Source organism: Haplochromis burtoni, unplaced genomic scaffold (genome assembly GCF_018398535.1).
Source record: "Haplochromis burtoni strain Fernald_Lab_line unplaced genomic scaffold, NCSU_Asbu1 Contig_119, whole genome shotgun sequence".
NCBI lineage: Eukaryota > Metazoa > Chordata > Actinopteri > Cichliformes > Cichlidae > Haplochromis > Haplochromis burtoni.
In genome coordinates, this window is record NW_024582480.1 from 660,342 (window position 1) to 683,677 (window position 23,336).

General features: G+C 38.3%; 1 protein-coding gene across 4 annotated transcripts; it reads left to right on the forward strand.

Moving 5' to 3' along the window:
- Positions 1-23,334, forward strand: dnaaf9 (dynein axonemal assembly factor 9). 4 transcript variants are annotated; one of them, XM_005929651.3, is made up of 38 exons: positions 1-189; positions 1,024-1,103; positions 1,247-1,372; positions 1,460-1,584; positions 1,859-1,955; positions 2,127-2,233; positions 2,364-2,441; positions 3,910-4,011; positions 4,396-4,451; positions 4,567-4,702; positions 5,175-5,256; positions 5,419-5,455; positions 5,549-5,633; positions 5,721-5,797; positions 5,903-5,947; positions 6,605-6,650; positions 6,754-6,865; positions 7,112-7,182; positions 7,312-7,359; positions 7,453-7,543; positions 7,641-7,741; positions 7,956-8,099; positions 8,349-8,428; positions 8,544-8,645; positions 9,885-10,002; positions 10,232-10,320; positions 10,407-10,532; positions 10,714-10,839; positions 13,659-13,696; positions 14,803-14,938; positions 15,287-15,373; positions 16,024-16,130; positions 16,373-16,447; positions 17,258-17,445; positions 17,549-17,614; positions 18,230-18,323; positions 18,531-18,680; positions 20,752-23,334. In XM_005929651.3, exons 1-37 carry the CDS (start codon positions 134-136, stop codon positions 18,635-18,637), a joined length of 3,441 nt encoding a protein of 1,146 aa, XP_005929713.1. In that variant the 5' UTR covers positions 1-133; the 3' UTR covers positions 18,638-18,680; positions 20,752-23,334. The 4 variants fall into 4 exon arrangements, with proteins under 4 accessions (XP_005929713.1, XP_005929712.1, XP_005929711.1 ...); XM_005929650.3 differs by having other exon boundaries at positions 18,531-18,649; XM_005929649.3 differs by having other exon boundaries at positions 18,531-18,649; positions 20,756-23,334.
- The last annotated feature ends 2 nt before the right edge of the window (positions 23,335-23,336 follow it).

Below are 23,336 nucleotides of genomic sequence, written 5' to 3' on the forward strand. Positions count from 1 at the left end.
GTTCGCTCCGTTGCTATGCTATCTTCTGTAGACACTCTCCAGGGTGATGGAGAAGAAAATGTAGTTACACGGCCCGATACGGAAAAATACGCAACGCTTTGTCGGTTTTGTGTGAACGGTGACAACAATTACAATGTCAAGTATAAGGAAAGTTAACGGGAAATTCTCTGGAATCAACCCAGCCGTGAGGTGACGTTTGAATCGAGTTGTGTTTTGTTAGAAAATGCTTCACCGTAGCTGCCATGCTAACGTAGCTAACGTTAGACAGAACCACTCTCCATTATTAGTCGACGTATCAACGCCATTTATCGTTATTAATTTTGACTGAATAGCGTATAGTAATGCCCACATTATCAACGTTTCAAACCAGCTGAAGTTTATATTTTTTATTAATAAAAACATCTGGTCAAGCTGCATAATAGATTTGCTATCCCCTGCCGGGGATTTCTCATTCAATGCATCCCAGTAGAGGCAGTTTATGTTGTTACAATTTTAACAGCGACGTAAACGAAGAATTCTAAAATTATCTAAGTGAATCCTATTAAATAAGTTAATGCTTGATACTATTGAGTGTTTTATTAGGTGAACCTGTGTTACAACTATATTATTTCTAGAGGTAGGACTCACCAGACACCCCACAACACGATATTATTACAATACTACTCACGATAGCATATTGTGGCGATTTTTAACGTTTTGCGATATGCTGAATATTGCAATAACGTATATTGTAATTTATCACTTTGTTTTTATCTTATTTTATTTTTTATTTTTGCCACAAAATGAGATTATCAAGCATACTGTCAGGAAAGCCACACAACAGTCAGTCTGATATCAGTCTGCAATTAAATGGGCTCAAATTGCCAATTACATGCAACTTCATTAGCTTAAATTTGGCATAACAAAAGCTCTATCTTTCCAAAAGGAAGAATTACTTTTCTATCTAAAATGCATCATCAATAATCATGAAAGCCATGACTTTGTACTTATTTATGGGTTGTTGTTTTTTATCATGCTTTTCAGTTGCTGTCGTCTGCGTCAAGTTCAGGCTCTGCTCTGTGGAAGTGGCACTGCCATTCCTGATGGCATCCTGTGCTCTCTCGGTATGTTAAGTCAGAAACTTTGATGTGTCAGTTGTTAAGGCTAAAACAAAGTTTTTCTTAAGCAGAATAGAAAGTGGATTGAATATTTTCTGTGGACACTCCAAAGCCATAAACTTTATTTATTGTATTTTTCTCTATTTTAGGAATTGATAGCAGATATAATGAGGGGTGCACTGAGCTGGCAAAATACTTGTTCTATGGACTATATGAACAAAACCAGGTGAATCTGGAGCATGGCCTTGAGGAATTTCCTGAAGAAATGCTGGATGGTGAGTGTGGGTCTCCATATGCATGTCATATTTTTGTGCATGCTTTAGTTTTTATCAGCGTTGACACATCACTTGTCCTTGTGTCAGATGTAATCCTGCTGATTAAGGTGGACTGTGTTCACCTGTACTGCAACCCACTGAACTACAGTTACCTGTTGCCCTATGTGTCCCACTGGAGAAACCTACACCTGTACTGCATGACAGAAACAGAGGTAAAAATTAAATAGATAAATAAGAAGAAGAAGGAGAAAAAAAACTATACCTCTCACTTTATTACAGTTCCTGTTTAGTCGATTAATTAAGAAGTACTTAGGTTTAACAGGTTGCATGTTTAACTCATTGACTGCACAATGATAGCACATTTATTGTCATCAATGACATAAAGAGGATTTTCCTTTAAAATGTGTTTCTTTGCAGCAGTGTTTGTAATTCTGTTATTCTATTCTAAAGCTTACATTTACTGTCGTTTTTTCCTTCCACTTGCAGTACGAAGATGAAGAAGCAGCAGAAGAATTTAAAATCTCCAGTTTTGTTGCAATGGTGCAGGACTGTTATCACATTGGAGTACCTTACAGCTCGCAAGGTACATGTTTTTACATTTTAATTTCCCCATCATTTACTACTTGTGTCTTTCAAAGAAATTAAAATGTCTTCTTAAACTGTAATTCATGTTGTTGTGTTAGTTTTATCTACTTCTGAAATGAGACCTCCCAATTAACAAAACCTAGTTAAACTTAGTTTCTGTTAATTTTAGGACAAATCCAGAAGTTCGATATGTTTATGGTGGAAAAATGGCCTCTGCTTCAAGCTTTTGCTCTGGAAGGCATTGGTGGAGGAAGCTTTTTTACCATGAAATACAAGGTAAAGCCTAACAGCAAAAGAAACTACAATATGTAGAAAGTTCTTAGAATCCTATGGTTCTTTTTGTTTGTTTGTTTGTTTGTTTGTTTGTTTGTTTGTTTGTTTGTTTGATGTATCTCTACTTATGCAGCTAATGGACATGAGTGAGAATCTGTGGCAGGTTTACAACAGACTCGACCCAGTGTCGCTGGATAATCTCCTCACAGAGGTAACAATGAGTTTAATTTTCTGTCAGCTTTACCAAATTTGAAAGTTTCTTGTTACTTTTAGTGGCGAGGCCTACAGTACGTCATCATCTGACGTCTGAAGTTTTTTTAAATTGCCAAACATCCAGTGCCGCTATTAGGAATCATTTTTTTGGACTAGCCATTAATATATAAATCATTATTTGGTAACTACAAGTCATAGTAAGCACAGTACTGTGAAATGGTTTCAATCTGTATTTTGCTAGACTTTCTTGTAATTGCTGACGTGGTCTTCAGCAATCATTCAAAGGTTTTTTCTTGACATTGGCTGCTTTTTCACTTTTTCAGTTCAATTAATAACCACCAATTCAATTTCCAATTGTATCTTTAGCCACTTTTTCACTAACAGCCTATCATGGGAACACATAATTTGTGCTGATTTCCTTAACTGAATCTACAAAAAATATAAAAAAAAAAACAGATTGACAAGCAAAAAAAAATTTTTTTGATCCAACAAAGTGATTCCTACAGCGCTATTAGCCAAAGACGTATTAACTGGGGACATTGTCTCTTACAAAATGCGGATACTGGACAAGTAGAGGACAAAAGAAGAAATGGTAGGTCTAAAAAACTATCTATGGCAAATGAACAGTATTTAAAAGTCATATCAGCAAATACCTGACACAGGACCTGACAGATGAATCCAGTCCTTCAGTTGATCCATCTAGTGTTCACTGAAACCTCATCAGAAATGATCTTGATTGAAGAGTGGCTGTCAAAAACTCATAAAATGTGCAAGACCTAGACTGAAAAACGGTGTCAACAGTTCTTATATGTGATAAGTACAAATGAAATTGTTGGCTAAAATTGTTGCCTATACTTTATGTAGAGCGAGAGATACAACAGTGAGTTTCTACAACTATCTGTAAAAACATCTGGAACCCCTGTCATGGTTTAGCACTGAATGTTAGCCAGTGGTGTTGGGATCTTACCAAAACTGATCATGTTATGAATGCAGAAAAGCACAGGTAGATTTTGATCCGCCATGCATTAACATTTAGAAAGTGTCTAGATGACAGCTTGGTGACAGTTTTATTATTCAGGACGTGAATAATCCTAAGAAAGCATAACTGGGTAGAAAACCACACACTGGAAAATTATCACTCATGTATTGGCCTCCCCAAATTCTGGACCTCAACATTATTGAAGCAGTGGGATCATTTTGGCAGAGAAACAGGACAAAAGTCTTTCCTTCAAGAATCCTGAGGACTATTGCTGAAGATTACTTTAGCATATTATGCTGTTTTGAATAATAAAGCTGGTCATACCAAATATTGACTTTCAAGCTCATTAGAATTCTAGAAACTATGTTTTATTAAATCCCTGCACCTATTTCCCATTTTCCAAGAAAAACAGAGGAATGAGGGACTCCACGGTACTGTATGTAAAGAGATATGTAGTATTACCTGAGTGCTGTTGGTTTTGTTTTAGGATCTGGTCAACTTTGAGAAACAGTGGAATGGCTTCTTCTCAGGCATGGACCTGGAAAGTCATCTTTCTATCTTGGAGCTCTCTGAAGCACAAGCAGGGGAGGTACATTTATACCTTCATATCCTCACAAAACTAGAATAACTGCTGTGTGATATTTGGAGTAATTTAAGTTGTTCTGATTTTTTTCTGGATATACTTTTTCCAAAAAAGAGACATCAACTGCTTTTTTTACACAGTGAAAAGATAAATAATATTAAATATTATTTAATATTGTCATAATAATTAGTCATAATATTGAATGACTAATCAGACTTTGTTGCCAGTTCTGTTGCAAAGAGTAGCAGCTGAAAAAAGATTGTCTGCACAAATGTTATGCAGTTTATAACAAATGCAAAGAGTATTTGCAGACAGCAGGGTTTTTTTATCAGTCTAACAGAAGTAGAGTGTACCTGTATGAGCATAAAGTGTATTCTCAACAATCTGCAGGCATTCCGTTCCTATTACCTTCATGGACTGATCTCAAGAAAAATCACAGATAAAAGGTATTCTTTGTATTCACTCGTGTGTAAATATTGAAATGATGTTTATCTGTGGTCTTGTTGGCGTGGAATGAAATAAACACACACCTTTGCTCAGTGAAACATTTCTTTATTTCAGTAAATGCCAGCAGCCCTATGTGTTGTTTGGGAAACACTCTGCCTTAGAAGATCTGGAGAACTATTTATTCAACTTTCCCTCAGAGAGTCATCAGGTCCGCAACACAGGGCCTCAAGGTTCTGCAGCCAGACACATGGTGAGGAACAGCAGCATAGTGAAGGATAATAAATAACTTCTCTGGGGTAGAGCAGAGAGCAAGTACGAAGCAGACATTTAAATCATCAATAAATAATATAACCCTACATCTACACCCATTACTATAAAACATTTGGTAATGACTGGACAAATGCCAAAGTGATTATTAGGTTCAAAGACCTCTGTTAAGACTCCACTATTTCAAATGGAGGGGATTTTTTTCCACTTCTAATGAATGTGCTATAAAACAAATTACTCAATTAAAAGAGAAAAAATTAGCTGCAGCACCATCTACTGGGCAGCATTTTGATAAGTCATCTGGAGCACTAAGTCTGTTAATATGTCCTCCTGTAAATAAGACATGTAGGTCAGTTTGCAAATTCTGGGTCTCAACATTGTTACTTGTGTTGTTTGTAAAGTGGGAACGTTCCGCTGTTCATGTCATTCATACAAAACACCTTTTACCCCATTAGATTCTCCAGTGTGTGGCTCCCAAAGGACCTCTAGCCTGCGCTCGGACCTATTTCTTTGGGACTACCCACAACCCATATCTTGGTGAAGTTTATTGTGTGACTTTACTTGTGTCTATTCATCTGTTGCATATTTAGAACATCTTATATTTACTTTGTTGTCCTTAGTACTTCAGAGACTGCAATATATGATATATTAACCCATAGTTAAAGCAGTAATAACATTTTCCCCTTGTATTTTTCACAGGAAATCAGAACACAGAGCAAAAGAAGACAGACGTCTTGTAAGTGTTTAATTTTTAATCTTTCATTTCCCTTTAAGCTGTTGGGTGTCAAACGTTTGAGAATATCTAACGAAAACTTTTCTTTTTCTTCAGAGTTTTGTCACAGATTTATTCAGCTGCCATTCAAGCAGTTCTGTCGGGAATCAAATGCTACTCCTGTACCACCAGCGCTACCAAGGTTAGAGAAAAAGTACACAGATTTTAGCATTAGCTTTACAGCATGTACTCTAGCATATACAGTTGTTCACTGTGTAATCCTTTGTAGGCTAAGGATGTGGCTGAGAACACCTTTCTGATGTCATTGGACTCGATGAATTTAAGCCAGTATCGCAGTTTTCTCAGGTAGCAATTGATTACTTTTTTTTTCAATCATCAACTGTGTCAGACCTTGATCAAAGGTTTAAAGTATATGTTATAACCCTTTGCTCTTGTGGTTGCTCTCTACAGGTCCAAATGTGAATTCACCATTCAAGCAGTGAATAAGCAAGGAATGTGGGTGTTATCTGCACGTTCTCAAATTTTCTTGTGGCTTAATATACAAAGATTTGTAGATTTACAGAAATACAAACAAAAGGACAAAACATGAGGAAAATAATAATCAGTAAATAATTTAACATATTTAGTAACTAATAGTCAGCTCTTTACTTCCTGTTTATGTTCTGTCCTAACATAAATCCTTCTTTTGCCAAATTATGCACATACGTATACATGCACATGTACACACATATAGGTTAAGTTGTGGGTGGGAACACCCAATAAAAGCCCTTCTTCCTCATTGTACCTTGCTTTTGGACTTTGCTTCAGTTCATCACTCAGTCTGTTCCACAGCTTTACTCCAAATACAGAGATGCAAAAAAACCCCACAAAAATTATTTGAATTTAACTCCCCCTCAAATTGTGTTCTCCATCTCCTTTAAATAACAGTTTTAGAATATTATCAGGAAGTAGGTCAGTGTTATGGATTATCGTTACAGCCCTTTTTTTGCAATATAGATCACGATGATAGTGAACATTTTGAAGTATTGCCCTGAACCTCTGTTTAAGCATTCAAATATGGGGAAGTCAGTGAACAGTGTTTTCATTGTGTTATCTGAAAACTATATCCCAAATTGATGCTTTCTTAAAACTTTTTTTCTTATTTGTTTTCAGGATAATTCCTCTCACTAATGAAGACAGCCGCTACGTAATAAAAACAGTAAGTTAGAGAAGCACATTATAACTTGTTTGATCAAAGGTTTTTGATAAAATTATTTGTGTACACAATGTTCTACATTTGCAATAATTCTATGTTCCTTAAGGCTTCCCTGATTGTCCATGACATCCCAGACCTGCAGTGGGACAGGGGGGAACTGGGATCTGTAGTCTTCTCTGAATCCTTCTTGGAGTCCAGTATCAACATTCAACAGAGAGGTACAGTACAGATTAGATTTGAATGGATTGCTGATTCAATCTGCAAAGGAAGTTTGATATACATTATTAACATTACAAATCCACTGCAAACATAAAAAGCTGAAAGTCATCTACAGTCATCACAGTAGTACAAAGATATCTTATTTCCCGTGCCATGGGTTGTGTTTGTTGTACATCTTGTGTTTGTCATTCTTTGGCTTGTTTTTTGTTTCCCCACGTTAAACATGTCTGGTTCTTCTCCTGTAGATGGCACTGTGTCCTCAGACAGCTGCTACACCATCTTGACTGCAACAGTGCCTCGCTACGCCTGCTGGCTGGTATGTGTGGTACTGAATGTAGAAATCAGAACCAATATTTGAAGTAATCTGACAGACCTATGCTGAATCTGTGATATAAACATAGCATTTTCTTTGACTTTTGGTTTTTTATTGTCATTTTGTTTTCAGATGGAATCTGATGTCAAGCAGTCTGAACAAGCTCAGCAGCTCACTAAGGTAGGTTCCAAAGCCTCTGCTCATACCACTACAGGTTGCTTGTCTATGTCCTTCATGTACAACCTGATGATCTACATTATTTGTTTTAAACAGGATGACGATGGTACTTGTTTGGGAAAAGTTCTGACTGCAGCAGATGCTGCATATGTGTTGTCCAGCAGCCACCTCTCAGCTCCTGAAGAAGGTGAGCATTGTTGAAAAACCTGGGAGGAATTTAGCATTTTCTATTTTGATTTTCCTGCAATCATTCAAAATGTGTTTTATTCAAATTTTGATTTCAGGAAAGATCATTTTCTTTTCTGAGGGACTGTTTATCCATTCTCAATATGGAAGCATCACTATTTCCAAGGATCACATCAACAAAGTCAAGTTTTACAATCCGGTATGCATAAAACTACTCGTTTTATCATATGAGAGCTACATTTTTAGCTCTCATATGGTAGTTCATCTTTACACACCTATATATTTCTGTGCAACATCTGTTTAACAGTTAAAATTCAGAGTTTCGGTACCTTCCATGTAAAAGTATGATAAAACATATTATATTGGATTTCTCATTCCTACTTCTTGTGTTTTGTGTGTCGTTTTATCACCAGGACTCCAGCACTGTGGCTTCTCTGTTTGTAGAGTATGAGGACAGCTTGCTCCCCCACCTTCCATTCCCTCTCCACAGCTCTGATAGGTGTCTGGTCTTTGCTCTACTTCCAAGGTCTAAGAGCCAGAGGGCCTTCTACTCTAAGGTGAGAGGGGTAAAATCTCATTAGCAAGTTTTTCCATTAAGTTTGTTTGTTTGTTTTTTCTGGTGAATTTATCATTTTAATTAATTAATTATTAAGAATATCCAATTAACACTTCTCTTGTCAGCACAAGAATGTCATTATTTATTTGTCTACTATATACTAAAATGTGTTTTAGCCCCCTTTCTCTTTATATTATTCCCATTAAAGCCACAGTTGTACTTGTATAAACCTGTTATCTTATTTTTGTAGGTTTTGTCTGTGTGGAAAAGCTCTGGACTCGCTCTGCAATTCTTGGACCAAGACAACCTGACGTGGAACCAGAAAAATATGTAAGCAAACAGTGCTTGCTTTGCCAGTTTCAGCTATTGTGAAGTATGATCATTTGAGTAGGTAGACAGATAAGTAGATTTGTTTCAGGGTAGACATTCTGTTTTCCTCTTTCAGGCACACCAAGCTGCAGAAGCTGCACGACAGTCAGGAGCCACCAATGGCCAAACGCAGAGGCAGCCTGAAGACTTCATACTGTCAGCTGCCAGGACAGGAAATGTTAGTACACACGTAGCAACAGAGTGCTCCAGAACTGGATCAAACAAGTAGTAAAACCTGATGCTAGGTGTTGCTTAATCATGAGTATGCACTCCCAAAATAGCTTTTAAGCCTGTGTTGCACTGTTTCAATCAGTGTTGACCATCTGCACTTCTTAGGTCTGTTATGCTTACACAGAGTATATATGATCAAAGAGCCAAAATAAGAAATGCATTCTTTTCCCCCAGTCTGCATAGCTAGAGCCAAAACATGCATAAAGCACTTCTTTTGCATTGTTTTGTTTGTTAGCCAGTATAATTAAAACTCCAGCTGCTTCAAAACTAGAACTGCCAGAATCCCAAAGTCCTCAAAACCACCAGGAGGCGTCATTTTGACCTCGTCCTGCCACAACAGCATTGATGGCAAATAATTAACTTCTTGAAGAAGTTAAGTTGTTAATTATCATCTAATTTCTCAAACTTTAAGTATTAAAGAAGGTTTTTATTTGTTTTATAATCTATTTAGATTGTTTCATTACAGGTTGTAAAGTTAAAATTCAAATTAGAGTAAACTAATAAACATAAAAATAAACTAAGGAACTGAAACTGCTGGATTTGGCTTTTCTGCTCTGGATTTCACTCTTTACTTGGACTCTGCTCAGCTCAGTTACAGTTCCCTTGCTCTTCAGAACAGCCAGCAAACCCACCCGGGCACTCAACTTTTACCTAACTACATTCTACTATATATTAATTTACCGATCACATCGAGCAAGCTTTTGCTCGTGTTATAGCAGCTTTCATATTAAAATGGGGGTAAACAGTCGTGTTGCTAGCCAACTCAGTGTGCTGCAGTAGTGGTTTTGGATTAATTTCTATGGGGTCAAAGTAATGTCCTCTGCAGTTCTAGTGATCATATAGTTTTTTACATTTTGAGCCCACAAATCCCAAAATGTTTTAGTTGTTGAATAGAAATGTAACAGAGTTACATGATTTTTAAAATGCCAAGGGTTCAAAATGACTCCATTCGCAGTTCTAGTGTTAAGCATTTGCACCCAAAATAAGCGTCCTGTGTGTTGTTCCATAATACTCACTGTCCATAGTGTTATTTTGTATTATCAGTGTAATTTCAATTGCTGTTTTCTTTAGACAGTAATGGCATGTAAACACAATACAGTAAATGCAATCATAGGTTTGTCTAGGCATGTCGGTCTGTGTCAACCACATTTCTGTTCACTGATTCCTGTATTCTGGCCTGTACCAGGTTTCTTCAGCATTTTGCTCTTAGTAGCATTGGTCAAGAGCCCATTATGTATGACCACCTGGGGATGCTCTTTCCCTCTGCAGAGCTTAGGAATATACCCCCTTGTCAGGGAGACAAGGTGAGTATGTTGTCTTAGGATGCAGTGAATCCTTCTCTCTCTCTCTCTCTCTCTCTCTCCCACTCTCTCTCTCTCTCTCTCTCTCTCTCTCTCTCTCTCTCTCTCTCTTTTTAAAGATTGTAGACATAGTAAATCATTTTCTGATTGCTTTCTTATCTAGCACCTAGTTTAATTATAATAAAGCTGATTTAATGAATATCTGATGTGGGCTTTTTTAATGTGTGAAAAGGTTGTCATCACCATCATCACTGGACTGCCAGGAAGCCATAAGAAGATACTTTGCAACTTCTCAGTCCAGCTAAACCACAAATGTGAAAGGTACAACATTTCTCAAATAACATAGTAAATACCAGACTTATAACACAACCAAATATACACAAGTTTTTCAATCATTACACTCACAGGTGGGTGGTTTATGAGCCTGCTCCGGAAAGTTTCTCAGCTTCTCATCTCCAAAAGTATTTGTCCAGCTTCTTGGAGAGCCAAAGAGGTACAAGAGGCAAACCCCGTCTGTTGGTGCTCACACCGGGGTAAGACTAATTTGTGCTTTAGACCTGAAGAAGACCAGTCATAAGACTTGTACCTTTTTAATATTAAAGATGTATTCATCTAATATAAAAGAGCTTAGAATATGAAACTATTAAAACATGCAGGATGTTGAGTATAGAATAGATCAATATTGTTTACATTTGTGAATGTTCCTACTTACAGATATACAGATGTTCTAGATGTGGTCCAGGCTGTGCTCTTCCATCCTGACCCAGTTGTTCAGGCATGCTTCACAATTGGTGCAGTTACTGCCTGTGTGAACCCTCTCACCTCCTTTATCGAGCACAGGTACGATTTGAGATATTTCTCTCTGCTATTTTTAAGATATAAAACAATTTTGGATTATAGTAACTAGTGGTAAGTAAATCACCATGACTCTGAAAGTGCAGTCAGCTCAGTTTCACAGCAGTTAAAGTCAATTCATTGATCCAGGTTAACGATGAAAAATTGTATATTACTTTTGTTGTATAGTTTGCCATTCACCTCTCTGTGTGCCTAGTTTCCTGAAACACGTGTGTCCACCATAGATTTTTCTAGCACATGAGCAGATGTGCAATAAAGTAATTTGCTACCAACAAAGATTATTTCTGAAATGACACACATTTCAGTTTGTTGTGCAAAGTTTAAGGGTTTCAGTGAGGTCAAACGCACCAGTATTAAGGGTTTCACTTAGGTATATTTTCAAGCAACATATGGACAGGCCAGATAATTACAGACAGGAGATGCTCATAAATTGTTAAAGTGCTGGAGGTTTCCATGAAAAGGTTACATGACACTTTTAGCTATTAAAACTCAAGGCTGGGTCCCTTTTTACAGAGAGGATCAGCTCTACATTTAATCTCACTCTCCTTTTGTTACAGGCTTTAGATGGAGTTTACAGAGCTTCTCACTGTCATAGATTTACTGAGCAGCTCAACACAATATGGCATACTACTCCGGTTGATAGGCTGTTTTTCCAAAGCAGGCCAAGCTTGACCAAGCCCCTGATGCTTTCATACACACAAGGCCAGTCTAAAGGGTGTAGTCTTTGCATGCTTTGAAAACTTGTGCCATCATCTGTCTTCATCAGAACTTTCATTTAAAAAAATCAGTAGACGTTATATAACAAATCCTTTGTTAGTTAAGCTATAGTAACTAGATTCTGGGTATTAAGCTTGACAAATGTTAACTACACATATAAATTCCATGTACTGGTTAGGAATTAAAGTCATTTTTATGCAAAAAAAAACCCATTTTCAGAGGCTGAAAAGTAATTGCACAAATTTTACTGTTTTAAATACCGTAATTGTTTTTCATCATTATATTCATGAAAGTCTTGATTTGTTTTATAGCATGCTTTGGGTCATTATCCATTCACTAGAGACTTAATTCCAAAGGCCCATGTTATAATATTGTCTCCACCATGTTTGACACATGATGTGGTATGTTTCCGGTCATGAGCTGTTTCTCTCCTGCTCCACAGTTTTGTCTTCCCATCATTCTGATACAGGTTAATGCTGGTTTCACCTGTCCAAAGAATTTTTCTGTTAAGGGCTTCTTGAGTGTAACTAGTGGTTTACACCTTTTTATGAATCCACTGTAATTACATTCAGGAAGGCATCTCTGGATCATAGACTTTATCAGTCTGCCTCCTCGTGAGTGTTATTGAGTTGTGAGGTGTTGTGAGGGGTCTGAACCATGTGATGAATTATGTAATCATGGACTTTAGTTGTCTTCTGTTTTCTTTCATGTCTTTTGTTGTTGCTGAGCTGGTCAATGCTTTCGTTCTTTATAAGAATACACCAGATTGTAATTTTGCCATTTTTAAAGTGTTTGTTATGTCTCTTATAGCTTTATTTTTTATTTTAAACCTTATGAGTCTGTCCTCTTGCAAATATCTCTTTGGACCTCATGCTGAGAGTTGCAGTGAACAGTTACCAGCTACAAGTTCAAAACTGAATCAGCTCCAGATATTTTATTTGTTTCATTTGTCATGAATTAACGAGCGATTAGGCCTCTCATGACCATGAAAGTGCCTGTCAGTCAGTTGTGCACCTAAATATGAGTCTATGAAAATCTGGGACTATATATAAAACTTTGGTAAACCCCTTAAAGTAAATCTTAAAGTCTGTACTTCAGTTAGATGTTGTTTGTGTCCACTGTGGAAATGGGCATGAGCAAAATTCTAAAAATTGTCCGTGCTTGTGTCACAAGCTAGGCTTATGAAATATGTCTTGAATTGCATGCATTAATCATGCAGTGATGACCTTTTCAGTTAAACACAGTACCTACTTAGTTCAGGAGTGGAAAATGTGTAATAAGAATTTAGCTAACAATGCAGTTAGCAGTGACTTTTCCAATTGAGGCATCTTCATCAAGCCTCCTGTCCCTGTCTGTTGCCACAGATTGTATGGAGGTCTGTGGACCCCTACTATGGCGCTAATTGGATACGGTTAGCCCAGCTTAGGTCTGACCTGCCTGTCACCCGCTTCAGCATAGCCCTTTAATCCCCCAGATCCACATGTGTGGCCAGCAACCCCCCTCAGAGAAGCTCATCAGTCAGTCATGATCTATTCTTTGTGATGGATGCAGACAGTTCATTACGTCAGGACAGGAAAGATAAATGCCTTTCAAATTGCTGATCCCCAAGCCTGCAGGCTCCCAAAGAAGGGTAGTGGTTGTAAGGAGACTTCAGAAAGTGGTGTATAACACAGATCGATATGAAAACTCAGGATACATTGTTACAATGAATTTTAATTAATTAAATTACAGAAAGATGTTCCATTGGTCCATTGCCAGTCAAAGTCCTGATGTCATACATTATGGCCAAGGCCCACAATGTGGAATTAGTCTGTTTATTGCTGCTCAATGCTGGTATGCATTCATTAGTCAGAAATAGAGCTCTTATTAAGGATGATGTGGTGACACAGGACATGGGCAAAATAAAGAGGGCAGAAAAGTGAATACATTTAAATACACCTCTTGTGTGTTGTTTAGTATGGAACCTAGAGTGCAGGAGTGAGCGTCTCAGTCAAAAATAACATTTGCATTAGGTAGTTTCTAGAATATGTTTTAATATTTAACTTTAGTTCTCCTCTCTCAGTTCTTCTTGTCATTTTGTTTTTTAGGTTTGCTTTTCCTAAGCTGTTGGAGCAGCTCAGCCAAGGTTAGTCTAGTCTGTTTCACTGCACTTTCATTCACCTGTCCAGCAGCACAGTATGTTTAATGCTGAGGAAGGACCATGTCGATAGATAGTTAGAATTTTCTTTTGTTTGCAGCAAAGTTAGACTCTTCTTTATCGGCCTGTAGCTGCATTATAAATTGTTACAGACCATTTATCAATTAACCAAAGTTTTGTATTGTTTGTACTAGAAAGTGTTGACTTATGAAATATGATGCTCTTTACCTTAGAGTTGCTGACATGTAAGATGCTTTATAATAAATATGGAGGTAAAAACTTTTAGTTCTTAAGCACCATTTATATAAAACGATATGCTCGTTGTGCATCACTTTCTAGCTGACACATCACCACTTAATGGACATAAAAGGCTCTTGTTGCCTAGGTGACAGGTAGTTTTTCCTTCCCAGTGTCACCAAGTGCTTGCTCATAGGGGGTCTTTTGATTGTTGGGGTTTTCTCTGTTTTTTGTAGTATCTTTTCTTTACAACCTAAAGCACCTTCAGATGAATGCTGTTGTGATTTGGCACTATATAAATAAAACAATTTCATTTAATTAAAGTGTTTTGTAAATACAACTCAGTGATGGAGGTAAAAATAGCAACAATACTAATACAGATTATTTTGTGACATAGTAAGTTTTAAATAATGTTTTTTAGAGATGTTGTTACATACAGTAGGAGCTATAAAAACGTTTCACACCTCATTGGTGCAAACATTACTGTATGTTTGAGATGGTTTACTTTCCATTTCACATTCTCAAGTGAGAATTTTCACATTTTTGGGTTTACTGTCATCATATTTCCCATCTTTGTTACTGGATCCTAATTTGGGGCAGTGCTGAGGAAAAACATGGAACTGTGAAGGGAAAAAATGTGTTGTTCCCTTTTATATCAGTCAGCTCATGTGAGGTGATCAAAATGCATATTCTGCTTTCAGGCAGAAAAAAAGCAGTGGTATGGACAATAAATTAAATGTAGTGTGAAATACGGTATTTCAGCAGGGACAAAACTGAGGAGATTCTGTATTTTTTGGGAAAGTGATCCATTTTCTTGTGGAATTTTCATTCTTTTTTTGTGCCTTGTTGTATGTCAGGTATTGTGAGTACAGTGGTGTTCACTGGGCTGACAGCAGAGAAGAAGCACCCTCTCATGCAGCATGTTCAGCAGTTGGTACGCTCTGCCAACCCCACTGCTGCCTTCATACTGGCAGAGAGAGGAGCTGTCACCAGGTAGGCGCCCACAGAATCATGATCAATGCTGCAAACAGTCATTTCACTGCTTTTATCTTTGCCTAAAATATTCACTCTAGGCTACATTTTATTCCACTCTCTGAGTCTATGTTTAAATCTTCTGGGTCAGAGCACGGCTCACTTAACTCCTGGATGTGTAATGAACACTCCCCAATGCATTCTATACTTAATATTTTATCATTGTGATTGACAGTCTGCTACAGACCAAAGTACTCCTTTGTCACATTTGGTGTTCAAAATGCAAACACTTACAGACAGATTACTGGTACAGTAGAATATTAGATGTTAAATATATATATTTTTATTATTATTTTTCTCCCTAATTAGGGATGAAGATATGAATCTGATATTGTCTGAGAGCAGCTTCAATGAGCCACAGATGCTGAGAGCCCGTTACGTCCTCTACCCTGGATGGTAAGGCACCCATATGTCCTCCTGTGTCAACACGCAACCTCTTGGCTGCTGAATGACAGATTGATTCCTGCTTCGGCTTTCCTCAGTCCTGCCTCCCTGCAGTTTAATTGCTGCTCAGCTACAGTGGTGTGTGTATCGGCAGCTGATTGGCATGAAGCCCCTCAGGGCATCTCGTGTTCTATCACCAGTTGCCTCCTGGCAGCACAGTAACAAGCTGTTGGCCATGCAGTTGCCATGTACACAGAGGGGTCTCTTTTCCTTTGGACTATGTCCAGCCAGTCTTCATGCCTCAATGCTCAGCCTAATATGAACTGCTGCTAAATCCTCCTCTCAGATCATACACAGTATCTGGCCAGAGTGTGGCCCGTTTTAAATTGCTCATCTTCAGCCTTTAATTTGTACAGTTTGTGTATATTGGGGTGTGTTTGGGAATCTTCTTAGATGCCCTCATATCAAGGAGCGAGAAATGTTTGTTTTGTTTATACCTGCTGTTAAAAGAATCTGCATTTTGCATTTTAGCAGCAAATCACATACACTGGCCTCTTCACTGTGAGCAGCTGGTTGAGTAAACAGCTTTCCAGCCAAAGACAAAATGTAGCACAAACATTTGGCTTGGTCTAGATTTAACTTTCACGTGTTCTGTGTTCCAGGTGCAAAGGGCGCTTCTGCTCTGGTTCTGGGACTCTGGTCCTCACCCAGCAGCGCGTGGCTTTTAACCGGCCCCTAGAGAGGCCTCTATTTGTCACCCACTGTAAAGGTGAGATGGAAAGAAGCCCCCTGCCTCGTGACAGACTCTCTAGATATGAGATGGAAGGATTTGGTTGTGATTACACGAGCTGCCTTCCCTCCGAATATGGAGGTGTTGAAGTAATTATCAGCCGTTGCTTTGAAGTCATCTGTACTCCCAAAGGATGGCTTTAGAGTCTTGTCACAAACTTGCTTTCTAGGAAATTTTCACTTTACATAATTTGCTCGACAACTCTCATTGTTTTTCTGCAGCAATCAAGTCATCGCTACGGCCAAGCCCCTTCCAAGGAAATATGTACAATGTTTGGGGAAAAGTCAGATTTTCTGGTAGGATTCACATATTTTTCCCTTTGATTTTACTGTTTATAAAATATATTTGCAATATACTTCTGCTAACTTTTAAAAATTTCAGATCCTACTTTGAAGAACTTGCTTATGAAAAACATGACAAAAAACAAATGTGACTTCTTTCCTTGGGAAATATTTTAATCTACATTTGCATTTCCCAGTTTGGGGAATCATTAGACAAAAGGTTTCTCTCAAGGCAGGAAAGAAGCTCCTGACGGTAGGAATTTTGCTTGGTTGTTGCTCTGGTGTCTGGTGCTTAGAACTCAGCCCATATTCCACTAGTTTGGTTTGCTTCACATAATTTTCTCACTCTTTTTGTTATTTTTTATTTTAAGACGTGTGTAGAGTTGTTGCATGAGGAGAAAGTGCAGGTGCCTGTGAGGAGATGTTCAGCGAGTGTGAATATATTTGTATAGTTGGGAAGATAGAGTATGAAACCAGTGTGGTGTCTGAGACTCCGACTTTCCCTTAATGTATATTTTAGTAGCTGCCTATTGGGTAGTGTATCATTTACATCCATGTAGTTATTTTGTTTGAGTTTTTCGATTTAGCTGATATACATCCAACACATATTGTTGAAGTGGGACGTATTTATCTTGCTTTTATCTGGTTTTGTACACACGGGTTCTGTGAGCCGTTTTGGGAACAGAAGCCCTGTATGGATGTTAAAACATTAACACTCCACCAACAGCATGCTGGTAACATATGAAGCTGCTGTAGCAGGTGTTAGACAAGGTGTGAACTTTACTGAGACTCAAATCTGAGCTGCTTCATCTGTGAAACCTCCAGACTCAGACCAGCTGATGGAAGTGAGCTACAATGCACTGAGTGGGAACCTGAGAATTGTCCCTGAAGACAACAGTGACCCTCTGAGTCAGGGTCCCAAAGAGACCAACACCTCCTGTTTCCTATTCTTTGATGGTGTTGGTCTCACTGAGGATGGACTGAAGGACTGGTTAAGACTGTGCGCCAAGCAGGTAGACACTGACACTCATGTATAGCCATGTTATCACACAACATCAGTCAGGTTTTTAAAAAATAACGTGTCGTTTCTTTCTTTGTTTTTTTTTACGTTTACAGAAGCAGGCAAAGAAAACTAAGAAGACCAAAAGTACCCTTTCACCACAAGAAATCAAGAGCATCCACGTGAGTCTCCACTTTCTAACATGCTCAGAACTATAGGGACTATAGGTATAATTGATGATAATTGTCATGCAATACATAATATTTCATAAAAGGCTCTAAACAAGCAGAAATACTCAAAGGCAGGAGTACTTTGACACATATGCTGCAGACTGTAGAAACTAAAGATGAAAGCACGCCCTCTTTTTTTTTGATCTACATACATGCCAGTGTGTTCACGTTTAGATATTTTTTACAGAATTTCATGTTTACCAGTTTTTTGTTTCCAGAACAAAATCATTGCTCATCTTTGGAGTTTGATTTGTTTGAAGTTTGAAGTTTCTAAATAAAATCAAAACATTTTACAAATTAGGATGCACTAACCACATCTATGAAATCAAAGGATTATACACACATCTGATAAACAATGAATGCACAAAAATCTCCCAAGGTTACCATTAACATTTGCTGATAGAGACAGTTTTCTAACTGATGTTAAATATGGGTGCCATTGTTCTTTTTTGTGGTCTGTTCTTTATTTATCAGGTTTTGCTAATTCTTAAATATTGGGCTAGATGAGGGACTTGTGGCTTTTATCAATAATCTTGACTGAACCTGATATCGTATGTTTCTGTTTAGATGACCAGACATTTGGAACCTCTTCCACCAGGCTACTTCTACAATGGTTATCAATATGTTGACATCTTTGGAGATAAAACAAACTTCCATCCCAGTATCCTTTTCACAAGGGTTACTGTAAAACTGTATGTCCCTGTCATTAAGGCTTGAGAACAAAAGTCTGAAATAGTCATGAGTCAGTTTGATTTGACTGACTGAGATTTTGACACAGAAGAACAGTGAAAAATACTGAGATGCATCTTTATATACTGCTGTGTGGAGTGCATGTGTTGCAGTTTTCCTTACATTGCTGCTACCCTAGACATGGAGGAATTCATTAAAGAGTATATCGCTGAGGCCAACAAGGAGATAGAGCAATTCAACTGTCAGCTGGAGTCGCAGGGACAGCCCGACCTCTTTGAGCCGTGATAGAATCTTCGTGTATGTTCACTCCATCTGTCGTATTTACCTTGTAAGGGAACCACTGTGGGGGGTGAGGGAGGGCAAAGGGGATATGTGCTGAACACTCCACTAGAGCAGTCAGTGTGTGGTCACACATCATGTATCTTCACAAGCCGCTTCTGCTGGAAGTCCTTTCTTATTTACTTTATCATTTTATTTCTTATTTGGAGCCTTCAATCATCAATGAAAAGGTGGTTATGTAATTGTATGGCTGTTTGCCATGCTGTAGACTACGCTAGCATTAGCACTTTGGTGAGTTGGGTTTCATTGTTATGGTAGCTAATTTAGATTAAGACATGTTTGTCAAGAGATGCAATTTGCTCACAGCTGTAGACAAATCAGAACAAGCACCACACAAATCTCCACCTTTAAACCAGTATGATTATACCACTGAGTCTGCAAGCTATGCGACTTTCACAATTGAAGGGAAGGGCCACACACTCCTTGTGCGTTTCTGTTTATCGCAGTTGGCAAATTAATGCCTCTATTTCTGGGCAGGCGTGGATAGCCGTGTGATTCTGGTGGGCTCCCTGGTGGGGTTTCTCAAGAATCGCTCCTCCTCTGTTGTCACCCAATCCATGGTCCACCTGTTAGCTTGTCTGCAAGCCACACAGCAGCAGAGGAAGACTTGATCATTGAGCTGTAAACATTGGACAGCCTGTTGGCAACAGACAACTGATGAATGATGCCATTAATCGCATAGCTATAGACCGTCCCAGTGCTTTATTTTAAGACATGTCAAGGGAATCTTACGAAAGTGCAATTAACCAGATTTCAATTCCAGCAGCAAAGTGTTGTAAAACAGCTGAGGCTGTCATGAAACATATTGAATTACTGGGGTTACCGAGGTCCTCCACAAACTTCATCATAGCCCTGTGTTCTATTTGTTGTAATGTTAGTTAGTTTACACCAGCACATGATAAACAAAAAGTTTAGATAGCTAGAAGTGGATCATTCATTGTGCCACTATTTGCTGAAAATTCACACATCCCCCTGATTCTTTTGAGTGGCAGCATTTGGGGAGGACAGGGAAAATGAAATAAAGTGGGGGAAAATACTGCTTTATTAAATATTGGCTAGATTAGGGTTAACATGAGTAAAGCGATTAGTAAAAGGTATAAGGCTTTGTATCAGTGGTGTGATGTTGCAGAGACTCAGACTTACAGTCTTGTTTAAATGAGTTATTCCACTGTTTGCTCTGCGATTGTGTGTCACACTAATGTTTTATGCACGTCTTCCTTTTATCAGGGTTCCTACACGGGTTTGGAAATTCTGTGACCTGTAAGAAAATGTGTTTAATAGGCAGTCATTTCTCTGGGAAAAGCTGCGACAGCTGCATATTTAAAGAGCCACTAATCTATAATATTTATACTGAACAAGTATTTCAGTATAACAGCGTCAAAAAGATATGAAATTTTGAGGTGCAGAATGTGTAGGAACCCTGCTTCAGTATCTGGAGATTCAGTGGCTTTCATTCATTATGGGGTTAGCAGTGTAGTATATTAGTGCAATCCAATACACTAATATGCTTTTAAGAAATACTGCTGCAGCTATAATTGCATGATATATTGCAGTGGCTGCTGTACCAAAAAAAATGTCTGTAATCAGTGAGAACTTTGAGATTTACGGATAAGTGAGGAAAAATGTTTCTGTTCAGTCTACGTTTCAAGTCTACAATCAAAATTTTCCTCAAATGGAGGGCACGCTTGCTAGTGAGGTGAACATTTGCTGTTATAATCTCCTTTAAAAACATATTTTTAGATCAGTGGAGACCTCAGTGTGTTATGGGTACCCTTCATAATTCATATTTTGGATAACTGTCTGACGGTGCTTTTTTCCTTTTCAGACAAAAACAGTGTGATTACATCATTAGCAAGTTTTGGGGTTTTTTCCCCAGGTGACCTCTCTGTCTGTGCAGATTTAAGTGATCCAGCACTGCTAGCCCCATCCATCCACTGACCTGAACAAGCCATATAGTCTTAGGTGTGCTAGGTGTGGAGCGATCATGCGTAGTTTTAAAATAGCACATAACCTAGCGGTGAAGTACATCTTCTAACATGTGTTGCTCTGACATGTTCCAGATAGCCAGAAAAAAGGGGGGCTCACAAGGAAGGGAGGAGCTCACCCCAAGTTAGTCATTCCATTAGCTCCTCTCCTGATGTTCTTCTCTTTTATTCTATGAAGAAGTGCAATTGTTCTTTGTCTTTTTATATATTCTACTTACAGTACCCTCAAAAAGCTCTTTAAGGACATAACTGAGGAAACAAATGAGCTGCTAAATTCTCAGTCTCTGATTTTCACTCACTTTCAAGTGCTCACAAAACAAGTCAAGGGTTTGGTGCAACATTAAATGCCGCTTGGAGGGGAGGCAGGGGGGTATTACCTCTGCTTACAAATGACGGATAACAAAATGCACACAGATTACAGTGCTGCTTTTAATGGAGTGGGATAATATATAACTTAAATCCTCTGGTGACAAAATGATAACTATCGTTTAAGCTGGATGTTCTTTTTAGCGTTTCAGAGATGCACTCTAAGCCGTCTGTTTGCAACAACAGTTGCCGTCATTCTGTAGTTATGTAATACTGCAGAGAGTTGCCTTGACTGACAGTGAAATAGTTGTTGGGAATATGTATGGGAGACCATTTTGAAAGCTGCTTTATGTCCAAGAGCAGAGATGTTGTAACCTTAATTGGCCAAGAGATCATAAAGTGGTCCTTAAAGAGGTGAGGGTTATGTAAGATGTTTGTGACTTTTAAATGAAAGCACTACTAACAGTGTACGCTATAATTACTGCTACAAATGTGTCTACACTATTTTGCATGTTTGAGATGTCACGTGAATATACCACGACATATATTCTGACACAATTGCCTTTCACCAAACTGGTACAGCAAAGAGAAATAATAAATAATCGCATTTATTTTACATATCTGCTGAGAATTTGAATGACCTCTAAGCAACAAATAGTATTTTTGTAAGACCGTGAATTGAGCATTCAAGGTGCAAAACAAAACATTTCCTTTCGCACAAGCTTCAAAAAGCAAAAGCAGATGCAAATTTTTTGTAGAAAAAACAAACTAACTTGAGAATCTGATAAGTTGTGAGACATCAGGTTTCTCAGATCCAGCAGTGCCTTGGCTACAGCTAAGAAAAGCAGAGATTAAAGCTGCATTCAGAACTCCATCCCTCTCCCTTTCACCAGGGGAGGAGGTGTTGTCAGGCGAGGATCTGTCCTTCAGCAGTGTTGGTGAAAGGAATCCATGGAGTCGTTCTTTAAAGCAATGTGTTTTTACTAAGCCAGAGGGTAAAGTAGTCAAGGTCACACACAGGGAGGCCGCTGGCTGGCTCAGGATAATTCAGGTATTCTCACTAACAAACCAAAAATATGGTGTAAAAGGGGCAGGGCACCACAGCAACTCTGATTTATGTTCACACTTACATTTGTTTTGTGTCTTTCGTTCAAGTTCATTTGGTCTTTTAAATGAAACGTACATTTTTGTCTCAGTTCTTTTAAGATCTAGAAAATTTCATTCATATGTTTTTAGGATACGTGCCTAGCACAAGCTGGGATACAAACATGTAAAGCTTTGCATCAGAGTATGCCCCACCCCTATGAAATAAGCAAAAAGGAGGATTTAGTTTGTGACTAAAGTTGGGTGGTCCCTTCTTTCTTGCACATGGGACCCCCAGAGAGCCCTCCACAAGCCTCTCAGTGTGACTGCTACGTAGCTCTCTGGCAGACTGAGCACTCTGGTGTCTTCATCCTGTATGTGGAGACTAGCTATTTTGTAGCTGAAGTTATAGGACAAAAAAACAAAGTTTGGTGTTAATTGGTTATTTGGGAAGGATGGAAATGTGACGTTCTCATACTGCAGTGTGATAATGCAGTGTTAAAGGTTTTTCTGTTCTTTTCTAGTTTGGCTCCAGTGTTCAAAAAAGGGGCCACCCTCTAAAAGTGGAAGTGGATCTTTTTATGGTGTTTTTGCGCTTATTAGAAAAAATGCAGCTCGCAAATGGATTTTTGACTGACCAAATATTTCTCAGGCCTCGGGGACCGTTGATACTAATTGTTTGAGGCGTTCTGTTCCGAGAAGGTTAAATTTGAGCACATGCTCTTCACTCCTCAGTCCTTACAGACGGCGAGGAGTTCTTTCAGGTGTAGTTATTATTATTTCTGTGCCCGAGGTTACATATTTGCCCTTACAAACTCAAGTCTTAAAGAAAAAGATGGAGGTGAAGTTGTGGTTAATGTCTTGGGTCTGTAGCTACATAGCAACAGGCTGCACGGCCGCATACAAAACGAGGATGTTGTAATTTATGTTAAGGAACAGTTGCGATTCAAGTTGGCAAACATTTGATTTCATGATGGCAGAATTAGATCTCAGCAAAGGGCTCAATCTTTTTCTTCCCTATACAGGCCGTCCAAAGCGAAAGGGGGAAAAAATAACTTTGTATTATGATGGGAAGCAAAAAACAACTTCAAAAGTGCCAAACTGACTTCCACATCTTGTTTTAAGAGTGTTCACGGAAAGTGAGCAAAAACAAATTGCATTTGCACAAAACTACTGTAACTTCTGTTTTTCTTCCTGTGACTGATGCTTTTATAAACTAATTGTTGTATTTATTGCACCACGTAATACATTAAATATTTATAAGTTTAATG